Below are 20,208 nucleotides of genomic sequence, written 5' to 3' on the forward strand. Positions count from 1 at the left end.
ATCAGGTGTGCCTCTACCAAAAACCACTTACAAGAGAATCTTTTTACCAGCAGATACGCGAGGACTCCACCATGCAAGTTCTAGCTACAGAAGGCAATCCTTCGGCAACTTCATTTTTGTAAAAAGTTATTTTTTTTTTGTAAAAAATGTAAATATGATTATTGATTTGATTTTCTATGTTTTTTTCTCTGTTTGTTTGTTGTTCCAACTTTGGAACAACACTTTTGGTGTTTTTGTTGGAACAACACTTTTCTGTGTTTTTACTGTCCCAACTTTGAAACAACACTTTTTGCGTTTTTGCTGTTCCAACTTTGGAACAACACTTTTCTATGTTTTTGCTGTTCCAACTTTAGAACATTACTTTTCTACGTTTTTGCTATTCCAACTTTTGAACAACACTTTTCTACGTTTTTGATGTCCCAACTTTGGAACAACGCTTTTTTGCATTTTTGTTGTTCCAACTTTGGAACAACATTTTTCTGCGTTTTTGCTGTTCCAACTGTGGAACAACACTTTTCTACGTTTTTGCTGTCCCAACTTTGGAACAACATTTTTTTGCATTTTTGTTGTTCCAACTTTGGAACAACACTTTTCTGCGTTTTTGTTGTTCCAACTTTGGAACAACACTTTTTTGCATTTTTGCTGTTCCAACTTTGGAACAACACTTTTCTGCATTTTTGCTATTCCAACTTTGGAACAACACTTTTCTACGTCTTTGTTGTTCCAACTTTGGAACAACACTTTTCTGCGTCTTTGTTGTTCCAACTTTGGAACAACACTTTTTTGCGTTTTTTCTGTCCCAACTTTGGAACAGCGCTTTTCGGCGTTTTTGTTGTCCCATCTTTGAAACAACACTTTTCTGCGTTTTTGCTGTCCCAACTTTGGAACAATACTTTTCTGCATTTTTGCTGTCCCAACTTTAGAACAACACTTTTCTGCGTTTTTGTTGTCTCAACTTTGGAACAACACTTTTCTGCATTTTTGTTGTCCCAACTTTGGAACAACACTTGTCTGCATCTTTGTTGTTCCAACTTTGGAACAACACTTTTCTATGTCTTTTCTGTTCCAACTTTGGAACATCACTTTTCTGCACCTTTGTTGTTCCAACTTTGGAACATCACTTTTCTACGTTTTTGTTGGAACTACACTTTTCTGCATCTTTGCTATTCCAACTTTGGAACAACACTTTTCGGCATTTTTGTTGTTCCAACTTTGGAACAACACCTTTCTGCATTTTTGTTGTTCCAACTTTGGAACAACACTTTTTGGGTCTTTGCTGTTCCAACTTTGGAACAACACCTTTTTTTGTTTTTTTTGCATCTTTGCTGTTCCAACTTTGGAACAACACTTTTTGCAAGTTGCTGTTCAAACTTTTGAACAGTTGTTGTTCCAACTTTTGAACAGCTGTTGTTCCAACTTTGGAACAACAGTTTTTGTTGTTTGTTGTTCAAACTTTTGAACATCGCCTTTTTCTCTTAGTGTGTTTTGTTGTTCCCACTTTTGAACAGTTGTTGTTCCATCTTTGGAACAACATTTTTGCTTCTTGTGAAGTTTTGTGTTTTCTGAACAACACCCTTTTCCTTGCATTATTTTGCTGTTGAACAACACCTCCTTCCTCTTGCGGGATTATTCCTAGCTCATCTCAGCCCCATTTTTCTGATTCCCTTTCATGGCATGAAGTACAATACTTTTATGAGGAAAAGAATTATGGATTCTATTGAAGCAGGTGAATACCCTTAATGTTATGATCTTTAACAAGACAACTTCTTGATGATAGATTTATTTTCTTAAAACGAAAGGGACACAATTATTTATATATTACTTTACTGTATTGATTTCTGTTGTATATGATACTGATTGATCATCTTTACCATGCTGGTTCCACTCCTCCTGGTTATAATCCTCTCTGTCTATTATAAATGAGATTATGGGTATATTTTTTTTCTATTGACATGTTCAACTTCTTCCACCATCCCTGCTCTTAAGGAGTACTGAGCCTCCCTCTATTTATCATAAAAATGTGTAATAACAACAAAATTTTGCCTATAGATAGAGGATAGGGGGTCTCATTAAGAGCCAACCTACCATGTTCATAAGGATGTAGTGACGTGACATTCCCACTATGGCCACCACACCAGGGTTATGATCCATTGGATGGCTAAAATATCCTTGGAACAGGAGGTCTCATCACGAGCCAGCCTGATCACTTTTGCTACTTCCCAGTGAATGGAAGTGTGGTCATCTGGTTAACATGCCAGCACATTGATCTCTCCTGTAGAAACAACAATGGAATTATCCAACTATAAATTGAGGATCTTGGCCCATATGGGTTAAAAAGCAACTCTGTCGATGCCTGCTGGTAGCAGAAGCTTTGCTTATGGTATTGAAGTTCTATTTTCAACATCAATAATTATTATAATACCATCTTCTTACTTTTCTTTTTATTAGAGAGATTATTTCCCTAATTTCTCCCTACTTTGAACCTTTATGCATGAGTTAATGTTTTTAATCAATCATATCATTTTCAGCCAGAATATTGTCAACAAAGCATCTTTTTCTTGCATATTGTTGTCCTTTTTCCTTACTGCATAACCTATCATCAACTGGAGCATCTTATCTCTTATTAATAACCATCATTACACACTTTGCTTTCATTATACCCATACCTTTTACAGTCCTTTCATTAATATATGCACTCTATCTTATTTACTGTTGTATCTTTCACCCTTGTACTTTATCGTCAGAACAACATTTCCCCGTCCATTCGATCATAGGCGAACTCTTATTTTGAAGGAGGGAGGGGACCTCCATTACACTCATGCATGCGTTGTAGTTGTTTTATTGGACTTCATAGGTTGATATGATATCCCATGATCACGTGGCATGTGGCAAAATAATATTCCTCGAATTAATAATATTAATTCTCATAGAAATATCGCTTAACATTGTAAAACTTAGCTGTTACAACTACTTGTTGTTCTATCTCTCTATTGTTGTTTGTTGCTGTGTTTTCTCCACTGCACTAATCCTTTGCAATAGTAGGAAGAACTCAAGCATTATGGGTGGAAAGACAGTGCGCCAAGAACCTTTAGTGCTGGAAGTCTCTGACAGAGCCAAGGAAATTCTAGTCCGCGCAGGGTGGATATCATATTTCACAAGATTTTAGCCCCCTAGTGAGGAAATCACTATTGAGTTTCTACAGCATCTACAAAATGGGCAATCCCTAGTGAGAGGTAGAAGAATCACAATATCAGACGCTGTGATAGCTGAAGTTTCTAGGCTATCGGCGGAAGGAGCAGTATGGTCTAAAAAGCACATAATGTTGCATGACGTGGTGGAGATTTTTAGAGACGTAAGACAAGAATTAGCCAAGAAAGGCAAGGGCATTCAACCATCCTGTTAGGCCCCTATACTACTAGTGTAACCCCTTATTGTTATTAGTACAACCCACTTATTATATTGATGTACCCATGTAGTGCCCATATTGTTACTATTGTGCCCCATAGAAGCCCACTATTGTTATTATTGTGCCCTTACATTATTATTGTTATGTCGGCTCTGATAATGTTATGGCCCCTTAGACTCCTATATATAGAAAGGAGGTCTTTTCATTTGTATCATCGAAGAATTGTTCATTTATGTAATGTAAAGGAGGTTGCCCCCTCGAAGAGACTGAATTCTAAGGCATTGATCTATCTTTTCTATCTTTTCTTGAGCTGATTTCATAACATTTGGTATCAGAGCTTTGGATTCTAGGGTTTCATTGCTCCAAGCAGGTCATCGTGGCATTTTCGCTATAACATTTTTTTTTGTTACATTTCAGAAGTTGCAAAAAAAAAACCATTTGAGAAGAAATCACGCTGAACCTTGGGTCTGAATTTCAGAGCTTTTCGCGCGATATTTTCGGAGATATGATCTGAGGAAGTTGGTCTTTTTGCAGACTCCTGAATTACATTCAAAACAGGTGACCTGGGGAAAATAGTCATAACTTTCTCTCTGGGGATCGGATTGAAATTTCGTAAAAAGGTACAGAAAGAGGACAGACTGTAGTTTCTTGTATGCATTTTTCAGATCCAAAGGTTGAAACAATGACTCGTGGCACGTCATACAAGTTCGCTCTACTGAACTAGTCTATAATCAAGTCACTGTGGGAGATTTCGCATAACTCTTCCTTGGAGAATCCAAATTGGGTCAGACTTGTGGCATTGGAAAGAGGACACAGAGGGCTACTGCAGGCCACAATTTCAAAACTTAAAGATCTGAAAGTACAGAGTTACAGTCGTTTCAATATCGAGCTCCTAAAATCAAGAAAAAGCGAGATGAGGAAGTTTGATGGCAAGGATCCAGTAAATTGGATACTACATATGGAGAAATATTTCGATCTACATGAGGTGCAACTGTTACAAAAGGTATGTATTGCATCTTCATATTTAGAACCGGATCAATTTTTATGGTATGAGGGGCTTTGTTCTCGTAAAAAACTTGTTACGTGGTCAATTTTCACGGAGGAAATGATAGCACATTATGAGGATACAAAGAGCAACACCTTCTTTAGAGCAACACCTTCTTTAGAGCAACACCACAACAATTGGAAAGAGTAAAAGGGATTTGTGACATAGTGGAAAGCAAAATTATGGAAACCAGGAAGCATACCCCTCACAACTATAAAGATGGAAGTGTTATTTCTCCTAGCCTTCCACAACCTACAAGGGTTACACCACAACAATTGGAAGAAAAAAGAGAAAAAGGGCTTTGTTACAATTGTGATAACAAATGCATTAAAGGTCATAAGTGTGCTGAGAAGAAATTATTTTACATAGAATATGAAGAGGAGGAAGAAAAGGATCAAGAAACATCAAAAGAAGAAGATATGCGCCAGGACCCCATCCCAGAGAAAGAAGAAATGAATCAGACGATATCTTGTAAACACTGGCAAGAATTACCACTTCTCAAACTATCAAGATAGAAGGACATATCAAGAAGAAAAATGTTCAAGTGAAAGATCACATCGAGCATCAAGAAATGAATCCAACCATATCTTGTAAAGGATTGGAAGAAATTACCACTCCTCAAACTCTAGAGATAGAAGGAAATATCAAGAAGAAAAATGTTCAAGCAGTGAAAGATCACATCGAGCATCAACAACAAGTTCTCCAACTTTTAAAGGATAACGCCACTTTGGTGCAAAATCAAAGGAAACAACAGGTAGATCAACATTGTAGTGAAAAATGTTTTGATGTAGATGATTGGGTATTTTTACTGCTACATCTCAAGCAAGCTATTTATGAGAAGGAAATGTTGGCAATATTACATGCACTTAAAAAATGGCGACCTTACCGAATGGGAAGACTCTTCAAAGATGAGGACGTGGAAGCATTGTTTTATGCTATTTCTATTATCCAACCAGATTGGATAAACGAAGCAAGGGATGAATGGAAGAAGGATGAAGAAGTATGGCCACTTATTCAAAAGTTGCAAAAGATCCCAATTCAAACAATATCGCCAGAAATTGAAGAGGAAGGAAAAATCATATTAGAACCTGGAGTAGTCACAGAAACAAGAACTCGACAGCTACAAAATCGATCAATTTCAGAGTATCACATCAAGTGGAAGAACTTACCTACTGAAGATTCCACATGGGAGGACAATAATTTTATACATAAGCATCAAGAACTACTCAAGCGTTGAGGACAACGCTTTTTGAAGGAGAGGGGCATGTTAGGCCCCTATACTACTAGTTTAACCCCTTACTGTTATTAGTACAACCCACTTATTATATTGATGTACCCATGTAGTGCCCATATTGTTACTATTGTGCCCCATAGAAGCCCACTATTGTTATTATTGTGCCCTTACATTATTATTGTTATGTCAGCTATGATTATGTTATGACCCCTTAGACTCCTATATATAGAAAGGAGGTCTTTTCATTTGTATCATCGAAGAATTGTTCATTTATGTAATGTAAAGGAGGTTGCCCCCTCGAAGACGTTGAATTCTAAGGCATTGATCTATCTTTTCTATCTTTTCTTGAGCTGATTTCATAACACATCCTCTCTTGGAGAACCATGGGGTGAATTGGCAAGAGTTGTCCAGAGGTACATTACCTGTGATGGTCGACGAGATGTGGTAAGGCCACGCCAACTCAAACTCTTAGTTGTTCTAAAGCAAAAACTCACTGTTAATTTTCCATCACTTTTGAATTCATTATTGCATGACACTGCCGATAGGATAAGACGGGCTCAACATCCTGACATTGTAGTTAGTCACCATTGTTTGATCAGACTAATAGTTAGTCATAATCTTGCTCAACAAAACTTAACATGGAATGATCTCATAGCAGCCCTTGAGAGTGGTCAAGGCCTTTTAGCCCAAAGCTCTACAACCTTGGAACTTAGCCAGCAGAACCTTGTTCCAAAGAGAAAAAGGACTGCTCCTTCAAAAAGTAGACCTCACAAGCTCAGATGGTCTGCAAGGTTGAACCCAGTCCAAAGGACACCTGAGGGTCCTCAAGATAGCACTAAATGACTGGTGGAATCATCTAGCCCAGTTAATATACAGGACTCCAAACTAGAATCAGAGGAACCAAGAAATTCTGAGCCAGAGCCAGAGGAAGAACCTGAACAAGGGGAAGGATGTCATTCAGAATCAGAACTCGGGAAGAGGCCAATTCAGAACAAGAACCCAAGGAAGAGGATAGACCAGACTCAGAGCAAGAATGAGCACAACATTTTGATGATGAACTGGAAAATGAAGTAGGGCCTCCTCAAACACCAACCATGAGCCCCCAAAATGATATTTTGCAGGATTTTGAGACAGGGATGGCCCAGGTCCTGGAAAATCTGAATGCATACATGCAGCCTGGAGGATCACTTGATCCTAACCTAATGGAAGCCCAATCCCCAGGGGATTCTGGTCATACAGAAATTTTGCCTTCTCCAGAGGCTACAAACCAGGAAGAGGAAGCAGACACAGAAGTTATTCATGAATCCGAAAACCAATCTAGTGACACAGTTCTATTGGAGCATAGCCATGATAAAAAACAAGAATATTTAGATACAGAAGCTATTGACAAGCCCGTTAGTGTAAAAGATGCTCCTTGGAAGAGGCGAGTAGCTGGAGAAAAACTAAAGAAGCTGAGAAAAAAATACCAAAAGCTTCAAAAGACAGTTAAAAGGCTACGCCAGAAGTTAAAAGAAATTGCAAACGGCAAAGCCCAGAGAACTACTCCTGAGGTAGTCACTGTGGCTACGCAAATGGAAATATGTAAGGGTAGGGCAATAGAAACCCAAACTGAACTCATTCCTACTCAAACAATAGCCACCCAGGCAAATTTGCATGCAGACTTAGTGGATGCAGCCGTTCAGACAGAGGGTTGGTCCTCCCACAATAAGAAAGTGCAGACCGAGGATATATCCTCTCGTAGCATAGGCACTCAAATAGAAGAGAAAGCCAAGGATATCCTATCAAGCAATGACCCTATTCTTCTAAAGCTATAAGAGGAGCTGACACAAGCCCAACTTGCTTTAGAACGATGTGAACAGGAGACAGTTCCCCTGCAAAAATATCAGGAGTTGCAGAAGTAGTTTAGGGAATTAACCATAACTGAGAATGGGACTTTTGATAGATTTAGACAGGAGGAAGAAAAGCTGAAGAAGGTGAAGACCAAGCTGGACAGAGTCATGAGTCAGATAGACACCATTTTCTCGCTATATTTGGATGTCTTGACATGTAGGTCTCCTGCCACAAATTATGCCCTATTCTTATTAGAACGGTACTTATTGTTAAAGATTAAAACCATAAGAGCTGGCAAGCCAATAAAACTAAAGACAACTGAAGAATTTATAAGTTATTGTAAGGAAAATGGGGCAAAATTCCAACGAATTCTTCACAAATTTTATCTGCATAATTTCGTATTATTAGAAGAAGTGCATAAGAATCCTAGCCCTTTTGTTGGGGACATTTAGTTCCAGGCTTTTATCTCTTTTGCAGTTAATCAAATTAAGTGGTTTAAGGCTTATAATTCATTCCAAAGACAGGAACATGGGTTGGATATTTGGGTAAGGAGTGAGCCTACTCACCCTTTGCAACTGTTTGCTAAACATAAAATGTTGATGACACAAGAGGGCGTGATTAAAATTTTAGGGCCCATACATAAGGAAATTGTGCAGAAAGGAACAACATATTTCCTCTCCATTCAAGAGAGATCCCTGATTGCATCCAAAATGAGATGGACGATCTCAACTAATAGTGTTAAGGAAATATAACCATTCAATTATGGGAATTTCAAAGCTGCTGCGAGCCAGTTGATCACATGCAAAAATCTTATCTTGAGGGAAGGGCCTTATTAGTTGGGATGTCAATTTAGGAGTCCCATTATTCGGTATCCTCCTGAAGGGTATCGGTCTGACTATGAGTTTCCTGAAGGACACGAAAAGGTAGCCTTTGCAATTCTGGCACAACATCACGGTTTTAGGCTTGATAAAGAAACCTGCTTGCCAGCTTACTCCTTAACTACATTACATAGGAACTATTCATTTTTCATGAGGAAATGAAACAAGGTAAATAGGGGAGTATGTTGAGTCGTACAATAGGTATGTATTTACTCTTGATTACACTATCTTTTTCCTCTTTTCTTATCCATTTTGTGCCATGATATAATAACATATTGATAGGATTTTGATAAGGGATGAATGAAACTGCTCTTGATACGATTTGACTATCCAAACTAACTCTCATTACTTTTTATGCAAAAAAACAGCAGATGGAACAGTTGTTGTTCCAAAGTCGGAACAGCAAAAGCTAATCAAGGGAAATGAGGCATGTCATGTGCTGTCGAACCAAGGAACGAATCAAGAGGATCAGCGCAAGATGAAAGAATTGTCTAAAGATAGCATTTAGTTGTGAATCCCTCACGATCTCCTGATCCTGAGGGATCACATTTATCTTTTTCCTTTTGACTATAAAGGGGAAAACTGAAGGAAGAAAGGGATCTCTCACCTTTTACTTCAATTGTAATTTTAATTTACAGAAGCGTGATTCTAAAGAATGAGATCGTATTGTAATGACAAGTGAATTTGATGATTAATATATAACTTGCGTTGTTGTTCATTCGGATATTCTAAAGTAGCTAAGCAGTATTCGCTAGTGGCTAGGGCTCGGTCTCTGGTGGATCTTACTGTTGTTCCTTGTTTTATACTTTTCTGTTTCCTGCAAGTTTATTCTGCTTTACAGCTTTGCAGTTGATTTACTTTCGTTAATTCAGATTTCGGGTATTCATTTCATTAATGCGCAATTCTAATTGGTTTTATTTATTCATGTCGTGGATTGAATTAGTCATCAGTTAAAGAATCATTTCTGGTTAATTAAAGGATAGAGTGTTATTGATTAGATCAAATGCTTTCCTTCTATCCAGTAGTTTAAGTCCAGTTGAAAGAGCTCAGTTAATGCTACAATGCTCTTGGTTGATTATCATTCGAATTGGTTGATTAAGATTGAATTATGGTTTTGTTTGAGATTGAGTCATGATGCTTAGATGAATTACTTCCCTTAAAGTTACAAGCTTGAGATTTATGATTGCATCTGTTTACTCTTGTATTGAATTTAATAACTTATTTTAAAGCATTACTCTCTGGATTTATAGCTTGCACATATTGTGTACACTCTTGGAACAAAAGGACTTACCCAGGTTGATAATTAATGTGAGGTAATTAGGAGTTTTAAAAGACACCTTTTAGCACCCAATAGATGTTACTTTAGGTGAGGTAGTAGAGGCTACTGTGTATCAGCAGCTTGTGGGTTCACTGATGTACTTAGTGAACACATGACCAGATTTGTGCTACACGGTGAACCAACTAAGTCAAGCTATGGTTCAACCTACCAAGCTGTTTTGGAAGGCAGTGAAGCATGTTTTGAGATACCTCAGAGCCACATCTCAGTATGGATTATGGTACAGACAGTCAAAGGGAGTTAAGCTATAGGGCTTCATAGATGTAGACTGGGCAGGGAGTCCATCAAATTAGAAGAGACCATCAGGAGGAATTTTCAACCTTAGTTCAGCTGTAGTTTCTTGGTACAGCAAGAAACAGGGGTCAGTTTCACTTATCTCAGCAGACCCTGAATACATGGCTGCAAGTCAGGCAGCATGTGAGGCCATTTGGATGTCGAAAATTCTAGTTGGTTTGTTTGATCAGAGGATGGATCTCACTGTGATCGTTTGTGACAATCAAAGTTGTATCAAACTTTCTTAGAATCCAGTATCTCATGACAGGTCCAAGCACATAGACATTCGGTATCATCATCTCAGAGACTGTGTGGCAAGGAGGATCATGTTGTTGCAGTATATTTCGACCGAGGAGCAATATGCTGACATTTGGACTAAGGCATTGTCAAAGTGTAAAATTGAGTTCCACAGAGATAGGATCAGGGTGGCAGATAATCCCTTTCTTGTTGAGAGGGACTGTTGAAAATAGCAACAAGAAATGCTAAAAATAGCATTGCTATAGATAGAATTTGAGGATATATTCCAATTTTAATTTGTGCTTGAATTAAAATTGAGAATTAAAATTCGAATTTAGTCTCACCAGCTATTTGAAAAATAATTGATTAATTCATCTTGAGTTAATTAGTTGGTGAAAATCAAACATGAAGTCTTTGTGAAGACATGAAATAATTATCCCTTTGATTGAGGAAGTTATCACTTAATTAAGGAGATAAGGATGAGTTTTATTTGAGTTGTAATTAGTTAGCTTATTTCACTGAGTTAAGTCCAGTTAAATTAGTTCCAAACAGTTTGTGGACCTAATTGTGAGTTCAGTCAATTAATGCATGCATGCATGCAACTAGTGTTCTCCAAATAACTGAATATTCTCTCATAAATAACTCATGCATGTCAATTCAGACAAAGACCCAGTTGAGATTAAAGGCAGGGACAATGTACTATCAGTTGCTAGAATATTCCCATGTGAATATCTCTTGCATGCAGAAGGAATTCATTCCTTGAGGATTGTGCAGTTACTACAGAGGTCAGAGTAGTGTGTGAGGTGAGAATCACACAAGTGGCAGCTGGAGGACCCAAGAGAAACTATGCAAGGAAATAGGAGGCTTGGAGAACTGAAGGAAGGCATATGTGTTGTCTATTCTATCTATGAGCAGCAGTGAGGGATTGTACTGAGAGCCAGATAGCTTGAGAGATAAAGCTTTGTGTAATCCTAAGGTATTTCCACTTGTATGATAATACAGATAGCGGGGTTTTTGGCTGAGGCTTTCCCCAGATTATTCTTCTATGTTTCATGTGTGATTGAATCGTCTTATCTGTTATATGTGTTATGTTTGATCTTGCTCAAAATCGATTAAGCTTCCGCAAGTTTGATTGTAGAAGTAGATTAAGTATTTTGCTTTAGTACATTGCATAATCAATTTAATATACAGTGAGAATTTCTACAAACCCTAGCAGATGAAGCCCCAAATGTTTGTGGACCCCATTGGGGTAAATTGGAATGTCAACTTCCCGTGGTCGTAACTTTGGCATACGATCTCTGTTTGGCTATTACAATACCTTGTTTCAAAGATATCAAAGAGGAGGCTGAATTCAAATGGGTAACTAATCTTAGCACTTTTTCAGCCTCTCTGGTTTCACTAAAAACGTCTTTTAGTCCCTCAAAATAGCTTTGGAAGTTTAGGACCCGAATAAATGCCAAAAATAGTAAGTTGTGCTACAATTAAGGAAACTGAAAAGAAACAACGGTGGTGGCCCTAGTGGAATAGGAGGGTGGCCACTAATATCCACTTGGATCAACTCTAGACCCACCTTTCCTTCATTGTGAGTACAAATATGCAATTAGAATTAGAAAACATATTTTCACATTTGAATAGCAATGATTGTTTTCTTATTAAATGAACATGGATTCTGTTACTAAAGCTATGTTTCCTTGAACACAGTGATAAAAAGGGTGATTCACCAATGCAAAGTAGATTATACCTTATTCTTGAATTCATGCTTTCTTGGGCTTTTAGTTACACGTATTGTTGTTGGAAAGATCCAATTTTCTTTCTCAAAGAAACTTTCCATATTCAGAAAGTAGAGTATTGATTTACATTCTACAAGTAGATTAACACATTTCATTTCTACAATTAGCACAGTCTTTACATTCCTACAACTAGAGTCAGTCTTTACATTTGGATGAATATCACTTTCATTTCTGTAATTAGAATAATGTCTTCATTCCTACAAATAGAGTAAAACTCTCTCTTTTCATCGAATTTCTTTTTTTAAGCTAGTTGAAGGAGTGGTTGTTGTATGCCTTGATATGATCCATTGCTTGAAATTGGCATGAGTATAACTTAACCTAATGTGCATATAGAGCTATCAATTTTATGTTGTTGTGAACCCTAGGTTGATAATTAAATCTGGTAGCCTTTGGAGTCTCAACATTCTTATTGAGATACTAAGGCTCATCAACTCCTTTACCCCATTCCTCTGCCTTTTCAAATTCAACAACTATGGAAATCTTGGGCACAAGATAGCAAACTGCATATATGAGAAGAAAAACATGCTTCTCAGCATATGCATGTAAATTAATCAGCTCGTTCTTTGAATACAAAAAGGAACAATAGAGCAAAGAAATACAATTTTGTGTTTAGTTCTCTGTGCCAAAGGAGAAAGATGAGAAGAGGAGAAATAAATCAGAAGGAAATCAAGAAGAATGGTCTTCTTACCCTTGTAGTAGACCCCTCTGTAAAGAAAAAAGGTAGCAAGAAGATATGGAGAAAGAAAAGAGAAAGTAAGGAGAATTTGGAAGGTAAATTCTCTATCAGAACTTGGCCATTGAAGGTTTGGATGAAAAAGAAGGACATTCTACTCAAGGGGAGTAGATCCTATGTTTCTCTTCATTGAAAGAAGAGAATGGCCTCAAGAGAGGTCGAACAAGTCAGATGCAAGCAATCATGGGTTTAGATGGAGTAGCCTTTCGTGTGAATGGACATTTATTTTTGAGAAAGAGTCTTGGAAGTTTTCCTGCTACAATATCCAATTTGTATCAATTACTTAGTGCAATTGGTATTATTTAAGCATCAGTCCCTATTTGGATAGGTATGATCCCAGGGGGAGAAGCATTAACTATTAGGATGCTCAAGTGAAGTGTCATAGTATCAATAGCAATAGTAGCAGTGAAGAGCAAGACAAAATGCATCACTAATGGTTGGTATTTGTAGAAGTAACAATACCATTTGTAGTCTTATTTGGTATCCGTTTCTTTTAATTAGTACAAAAGATGCATTGGAAGCAAGAATATTCATCCAACATCCTAAGGTATTCAATAGTAGAGGGAGTATATGTTCAGGGGGAGCATATCACATATGGCCAGTTCTTAGAGCAACAAAAACTATAAGAAAGGAGAAAGGACTTGTTTTTTGGTGCTTAGTCTTGCAGATGTCCTTGTTTATGGTGTTTTTAGTTGAGTTTGGATGACATACTTCAAGTGACCCATCATGAAGATATTGGCCCTAGAGGAACAATAAGTTTGCAAAGAAGAACGCACATCAACAATTAGATCCTCTGTCATTGACAGTCAATGATTTTAAGGGGGAGAAGAAGTAGCTTGTAGCCCTTTACCATTGATGTCAAAGGGGGAGAAAAACTTATTGGAGAGTAAGTAGTGATAGCCCATGCAAAGGAGAGAAAGTCATTGGTGGTTCATGCTAGGATAAGTGTGGAAGCAACATGAGGATTGTTCATTAATGTGGATAAGTGATGAGGTGTTTCAATCAATGCCAAAGGGGGGAGATTGTTAGACAGTTAATATTATCTAGATGGCTAGTGACAACAAGTGTGTTGGCATTGATGTCAACAACCATGGGGGAGATGTGTTGGATAGTTTGCAAGTGTGTTGGAATTGATGTTAACCATACTAGCATGAATGTATGTGGTAGCATATGTTGGCATTGATATGCTTGGTGTTTCAATCTCAGGGGGAATCCCATGGTTGCTGCAATATTTCATAGAGAAACATCATAGTAGTAGACTTGTTGGAGAAGCCATAAAATCATGACTATGATGGTTGGGAGTCCCATGTTTTGAAGGCATTTCTGCTTAGGAAGATCAACTCAAATGCTCTTGGAAATTAGATATTTGGATAGTATTTGGAAGGATATTTCCAACACTATGTTGAATTCTGCAAATAGCCTCCTGGATAGAAATTTATTGACATTCAAATCTAGGATATCCGTAGTCAAAGTTGCAGTTCCCATAACCCTGAAGCTTTATTAAATAAGTGTTCAATATAGTCTCAAGTTGGGCTAGCAAGAACAATGCTTGGAATCTGAGAAGCCCAGAGTTTTATTAAATAAGTATCTTGGATATTCTCGAGTTGAGCCAATGAGAACATTGCCCAAAAGCTTGTTGAGAGCCATTGGGAATGAGGGTAGGATGCCTGGAAAGCTTGAAAGCTTCAACACCCAAAGGTTTATTAATACAGAACACGAGATAGCCTAGAGCTAGGCTAGTAGGGAAAAAATTGATGAGTCATCAATCAACGGAACCCATAACAGAGATTTCCTAGAAGGTTGAGACCGAAAGAAATTGTAATTTAGAGTCAGAAATTTCCAGTGGGGCTGACAGACAAAGGTCTTCAAAGGCTAACAGGTGGAAGGTGGGCCAAGCTCGGAACCTCCATATTAACACCTTAGAGGCAGAAGAGCATCCATTGTAAGTGGGGCACACGAGTGGGCTATGCCATAAGTCCGCGAGGCCGTAAGGTGTATGCAATTCATTTGAAAGAAGGCACGGGCATGCCAGCATTTGAGCTCCAACTCGAGTAGTGGAATATGTATATGAGTGGGGTCCAGTTAACTTGGAAGTTGTAGTTTCATGTGTTTTAGTTTCCAGGGGTGTATAGAGCTATAAAGGGAATTAAGCCCCTACAGACCAATAGAGAAGCTTATCACGTAGTGGCCTAGCTTGAGGTCACAACACCCAGTTCTATGGTGGAATAAGAATGGAAATGCACCAGTGGAAAGGTGCTAAGGCATGACCAAACCAAAAATAGTTTAGAATTATGTTTTATAAGAAGTTACAGGCATGCAGGCCTCTGATTTTGTATTTGAAGTTGCGACATACGACTAATGACATGGATGAATCTGTAACTCTTGGGAATTGAGTGCCAAATTAGCCATGGCCGTAGTTGGGATAAGAAAGGTTGCATCAACTAAGTAAATTTGCATAGTGAGATTGGTTCCATTGGTTTAATGGTGATTGTAAAGAATTGTTGGCTCAAGAATAGAGAGGACCACGATTGCACAACATGAATTAATGAAGAACGTATTGAGCATAAGCAAGCCTCCTTTGTTCTTACTCACACACTAAGAAGAATTAAATGAAGGACATAGGCTCAGGGATTTCATACCAACAAATTTATGAGCTCTGATGGTGGGTTCTAAATGCATTTTTCATGTATTGGATGCTATAGCAAGAAGGAGAGACATGCCAGGAATATGAGATGAGAATTGCAATCAATTTAATAAGCATGGAGAGTCTCTTTGTACGCATATTTGATTGATATTTAATTCTCAGTATGGAGAGAGACTCATGTGCCCATTCTGAGATTTAATGAAGATGAAATGGTTGAGTGAACCGAGCCCATTCCCAATGTTTAATCTGGTTGTAGAGGCCAAGAAATTTGATGTAACACTAGCATGGAAAACCATGCATTTGAGTATGCTCTGGGGAGCATGGATGGAAGAGTGATGGCTGACAGAGATAGTGTTACTCTTTGTGCTACAGAGGAACAAAACAATGGATTGTAATTGTGCAATTTTGGGGATGAAACATTGTGGTTATTTAAGTGTGGACATTTGTGGGAATAGAGAAAAGAGTTGTGTGTGAGCCGAGTAGAGAGATCTGAGTGTGTGAGTGCTTCTAAGAGAAGTTTGGGTGTGCCTATGCTTTAGAGAAAGGCCAAGAATGTGCTTAAGCTACTGAGAGAAGGTTGAGTGTGCCTATGCTATAGAGAAAGGTCAAAAGTCTTCCTAAGATATTGTGAGAGGTCGAGACACTAGTACAAAATGAGAGATTAGTGACTACATGACTAAAAAATTTAGTGACCACAATTATTTCAAGTGAATTACTACTAAATTTGAGCAATTTTAAGTGATTGAACTAAAGATGACTAACTTAAATGACTAATTTAGTCTAGGGATAAAATATATGACTAGATAATAAGTGACAAAATTAAAAATGATTACTATAAATGAATACTATAGTCCAAGAATAAAAATATTATTAACTAACAAGTACAACAAGCAAATGAATTAGTCATTTATGCTAGTCATTTTTAATTGTGCCACTTCAGAAAAGGAAAATTATAATTTTGATACTGAAGTGTTACATTTCACTAAATTTTAACATGCATATGGATTCAGAGACCCATGGATTTAGAGACCCCAAAGTCCCCAAGTTTAAGGCCCCAAGTGCCATACATGGTGCAAAAAACCTCCTAATGATATTGAGGAAAAACTTAGAGGCCCCACACAACTAAACCTTCAAATAACAACCATAATGCACTTGAAGGATATATATATATATATATATATATATATATATATATATATATATAGATATATATAGATATATATCTTAGATAGGATATGTGTGGTTGTTTGAGACCTTATTCATGTCCATTGAACTGTTAGAGAATTTTGGTTTAGGGACTAAAGATCTTGTTTTCCTTCCCTATCCATCATAGGGGCCATAAAACACATTCTTATTAGACAAAACATACCAATTGTACCCATATTCCCATTCTAATATCTTGTTCATGGACATTAAACATGATAAATACTTGCTTTAGGCATAACACCCTTTTTCATTCCTCGGCCAAGATATAAGCCCTAACTCCCATATATGATGTGGAAAACCTTATAATGGAACCCTTATCCTAGATGTCAATTCATGTCGAGCTGGTACCCTTATCCTGGTTTTTAGATGTAGTCTTAATACTCCTACAAGAGTAGATCTAAAGTCCTTAACCAAGATGTTAGAGCGGTTCATTTGACAAGGTACCCACAATATTGGTAGATATTCAATATATGCAGTTATATGTGGATTATAACAATGAACATGACTAGAGAGAAGATCAAACTCCATATATGTAACTACCTACAAACATAGTTCCATAACCAATATCCCAAATAAGGGGAAAGTTACCAGGTGCCCACATCATTAGTAGAAATTACACCCTAAGAATTGCAGTGAACTCAAGACCAACTTCCCATATATATATATATATATATATATATATATATATATATATATATATATATATATATATATATATATATATATATATATGGGTAGTTAATCAAAGTTTTAAGCTAAAACATTCAACAAAGTATCCAAGTATCATAACATTAAAAACTAAAAGAAAAATTTGTAATTTGGAGTAGAAAATTTAACTATTTAATTTTTAGTTAAAAAAAAATTCCAATATTAAACTTGTATTTTTGAATTTATAAATAAATTTGGAATTGTAAAATCTCCATAATTGATATTTACAATATCAAATATTTTTTTTATTTTTTAATAGAATTTTAAAATATTAGAGCATAGGCTTTAGATTATAAATCACATGCAGATTATAAAGTCGACGTGTTTCGAACCACTTACTATGGTTCATCATCAGGACTTGGATGGATAGCTGAAACATAGAGCCAATAAATAGTAGAGATGCAACGAATTAATCCCAACAGTCAAATTTTTATTAATTTTTAATTTATTATGAACGTTAGAAAAATATAATAAAGTCAAATTTAAAAAAAATATAAAATTAATGAAAAGGTCTCAAAAATAATAAACAATAATAAAATAAAATTAGAAAATGTATATTATTATATTTATTATTATTACCATTATTCTATAATAATAATTTAAAAACAAAAAGAAAGGAAAATAACTAGAATAATAACTTTATATATATATATATATAAACAAATAAAATATATATATAATAAAATAAAAGTTAAAATTAAAATTTTAAGAACTAGGATATAAAAAGTAAAATAAAAAGAGGGAAATTTAATTATTTAATATATAGGTGAGTAAAATAATTTCAATTTTTCTATTATTAAAATAATTTTATTTTTTGTTAATACATACCATTTTCTATTATTCTATAATAATAATAATAATAATAATAATAAATAACTAAATTTAAGAATAAAGAAGGGGAATCCAATAACGACTAACTTTCCAACCATCATCCTTATTTAGGGTCTTAGACCTTTTCTCGATCTCAATGGCCTCCCTAAACTTACGATGATGGAAGTGGTTAATCTTAGCAATAACCTCGGAATCCTCAATACTAATGTGGTGCTTAGTCTTCCGCGCATGTTTAGCCAGAGCTAAGGAGCCAATGTAGGGAGTCTCGCAAGAACATGGGATCAAATACACACCTTTCATGTCTTTCAGATTCACCAGGTCTTTGACTGTTCTTAGGGAGCTTCGAATAGTGTTCAAGGGTTTGAAGGTGGAAGAAACATCATGTTTCCTAAGAACCTGAGCAATCTTGTCTGTAGTCCCTTGAATAAAGGGAAGCAAAACATTGGAAGCAAATTCTCTAGGTTCATTCTTAACCCTCAGACCTTTGCATGCTTTTCGAAAAGCTTTGATACCTATCGATTTTCTATAGCCATTTAATTCAAAAACATTAAGGAGATGGTTTTTCTCATCCTCAATGTGATTTTCGTCAGAAACCCACAAAGCACGAGTAGCTAGAGTGTTTAGAACCCCCAGTTTCTGTGTTGGATAGTGATGAGAGTCAGCATGAAGATATTGTTCAGTGTGTGTTTTCTTACGAAAAACCTGGTGAGAGAAAGAACCATCAGATTTCTTAGAGATAAGAATGTCAAGGAAAGGAAGGCTACCATCAATCTCGGATTCCATGGTAAGTTTTATGGATCTTTATTGGTTGTTAAGATGGGAGACCATAGATCCATGGAGTAAGAGGGTTTCTTTCAATAAGCTAATGGCTAAAGGAGTTGAAGGAATTATATAAATTTAATAGCCAAGGAAACTGATGAGCCTCATCATTAGGTAATTATATGGGCCTTAATTCACCTCCTAGCTTATTCAAACCAACTCTTCTCACAACTTATTACATGTTTTGATTATATTTTGTTTAACGAAATGAGTTAAAGTGAGATATTATGCCTGGTGAACTAATATGCATTGAATGCAGGTTTGGAAGAGAAAATCAAGGAATTTTGGCAAGACTAAGGTTTGAAACTCGAATGGGACAAGGGAGAGAGATTGTAGGAGGTAAATCCTCCTCATTTACTTCTCCCCCATTCGAATATTCCTCCATTAATCCCACCAGCTCGGAGTGCAAGCAACCAAGTCATGAAGATAAAAAGGTAGCCAAGAAAGTGAAAGACAAAGAGTTAGTTCATCTCAAGTTTGGGAGTCGAGCCTCCCTGCATTTAAGGAAGTCATTGGGGACTTCAGTTGTATAAGTAGAGAGGTCTAGAGCCTCATTAGGATTCGAATTTTGGTTGTAAAAACTCTAGTTATTTTCGAGCTTCAGACTTGTGGAAGACTTTGATGTAATTTTCTATTTTGGTAATAAGAATGAGCTTTTTCTTGATCCAGTATTGAGTTAACATAGAGGGCTTAGGCTCTTGGGTTAGCGCCCAACCCTAGCAGCAAAGGCTCCTATTATTGTATCTGTATTCTTAGCTTAGTTTCCTAGATTCATGGTTAAACTGTCTTTAGAAGTATTTCATTGCAAGTAGTGTAGATTTGATTAATTGTTTATTAGTTTTCTTCCATTTGTGCCTTACTTTAGTAGCAGGTTAGAAGGGATAAAAGAAGCACCACCAAGTTGTCAGCAGGTGTCCTGGCCTCACTTCTTCCTTCCGAGATCATGATTTGATGAAAGGACCCTTATGCAGCCCCAAAAAGACATATTTCCATTCCTTTCATAAGATTTAGAGTTTACTGTACTTGAACCAGCATTTGATCAGTTTTGCAAGTGTAGTATTTCATTGCCATCTCGTCTATCTTCATTCTTGCAGTAGATCTCATCCATGATTCCATTTTATTCATAAATTTCCTCATGCATAAGGTAGATAGTTAGTTCATTAAATTCTGTTTTTCTAACTCATGAGAATTCTTCTTGTTTACATGACTTTTTGGAAATTACGCATGTTTGATGCAGA

General features: G+C 36.6%; 1 protein-coding gene across 1 annotated transcript; it reads right to left on the reverse strand.

The window, feature by feature from the left end:
• Positions 1–18,202: 18,202 nt before the first annotated feature.
• On the reverse strand, positions 18,203–18,934 carry LOC149186075 (uncharacterized). The gene has a single exon (XM_089409221.1). The coding sequence runs from the start codon at positions 18,932–18,934 to the stop codon at positions 18,203–18,205; it is 732 nt and encodes a 243-aa protein (XP_089265347.1).
• Between the last annotated feature and the right edge of the window lie 1,274 nt (positions 18,935–20,208).

The sequence above is a fragment of the Pinus tabuliformis genome, chromosome 3_1 (assembly GCF_031772625.1).
Source record: "Pinus tabuliformis cultivar Carrire ecotype Pingquan chromosome 3_1, CPIR1, whole genome shotgun sequence".
NCBI lineage: Eukaryota > Viridiplantae > Streptophyta > Pinopsida > Pinales > Pinaceae > Pinus > Pinus tabuliformis.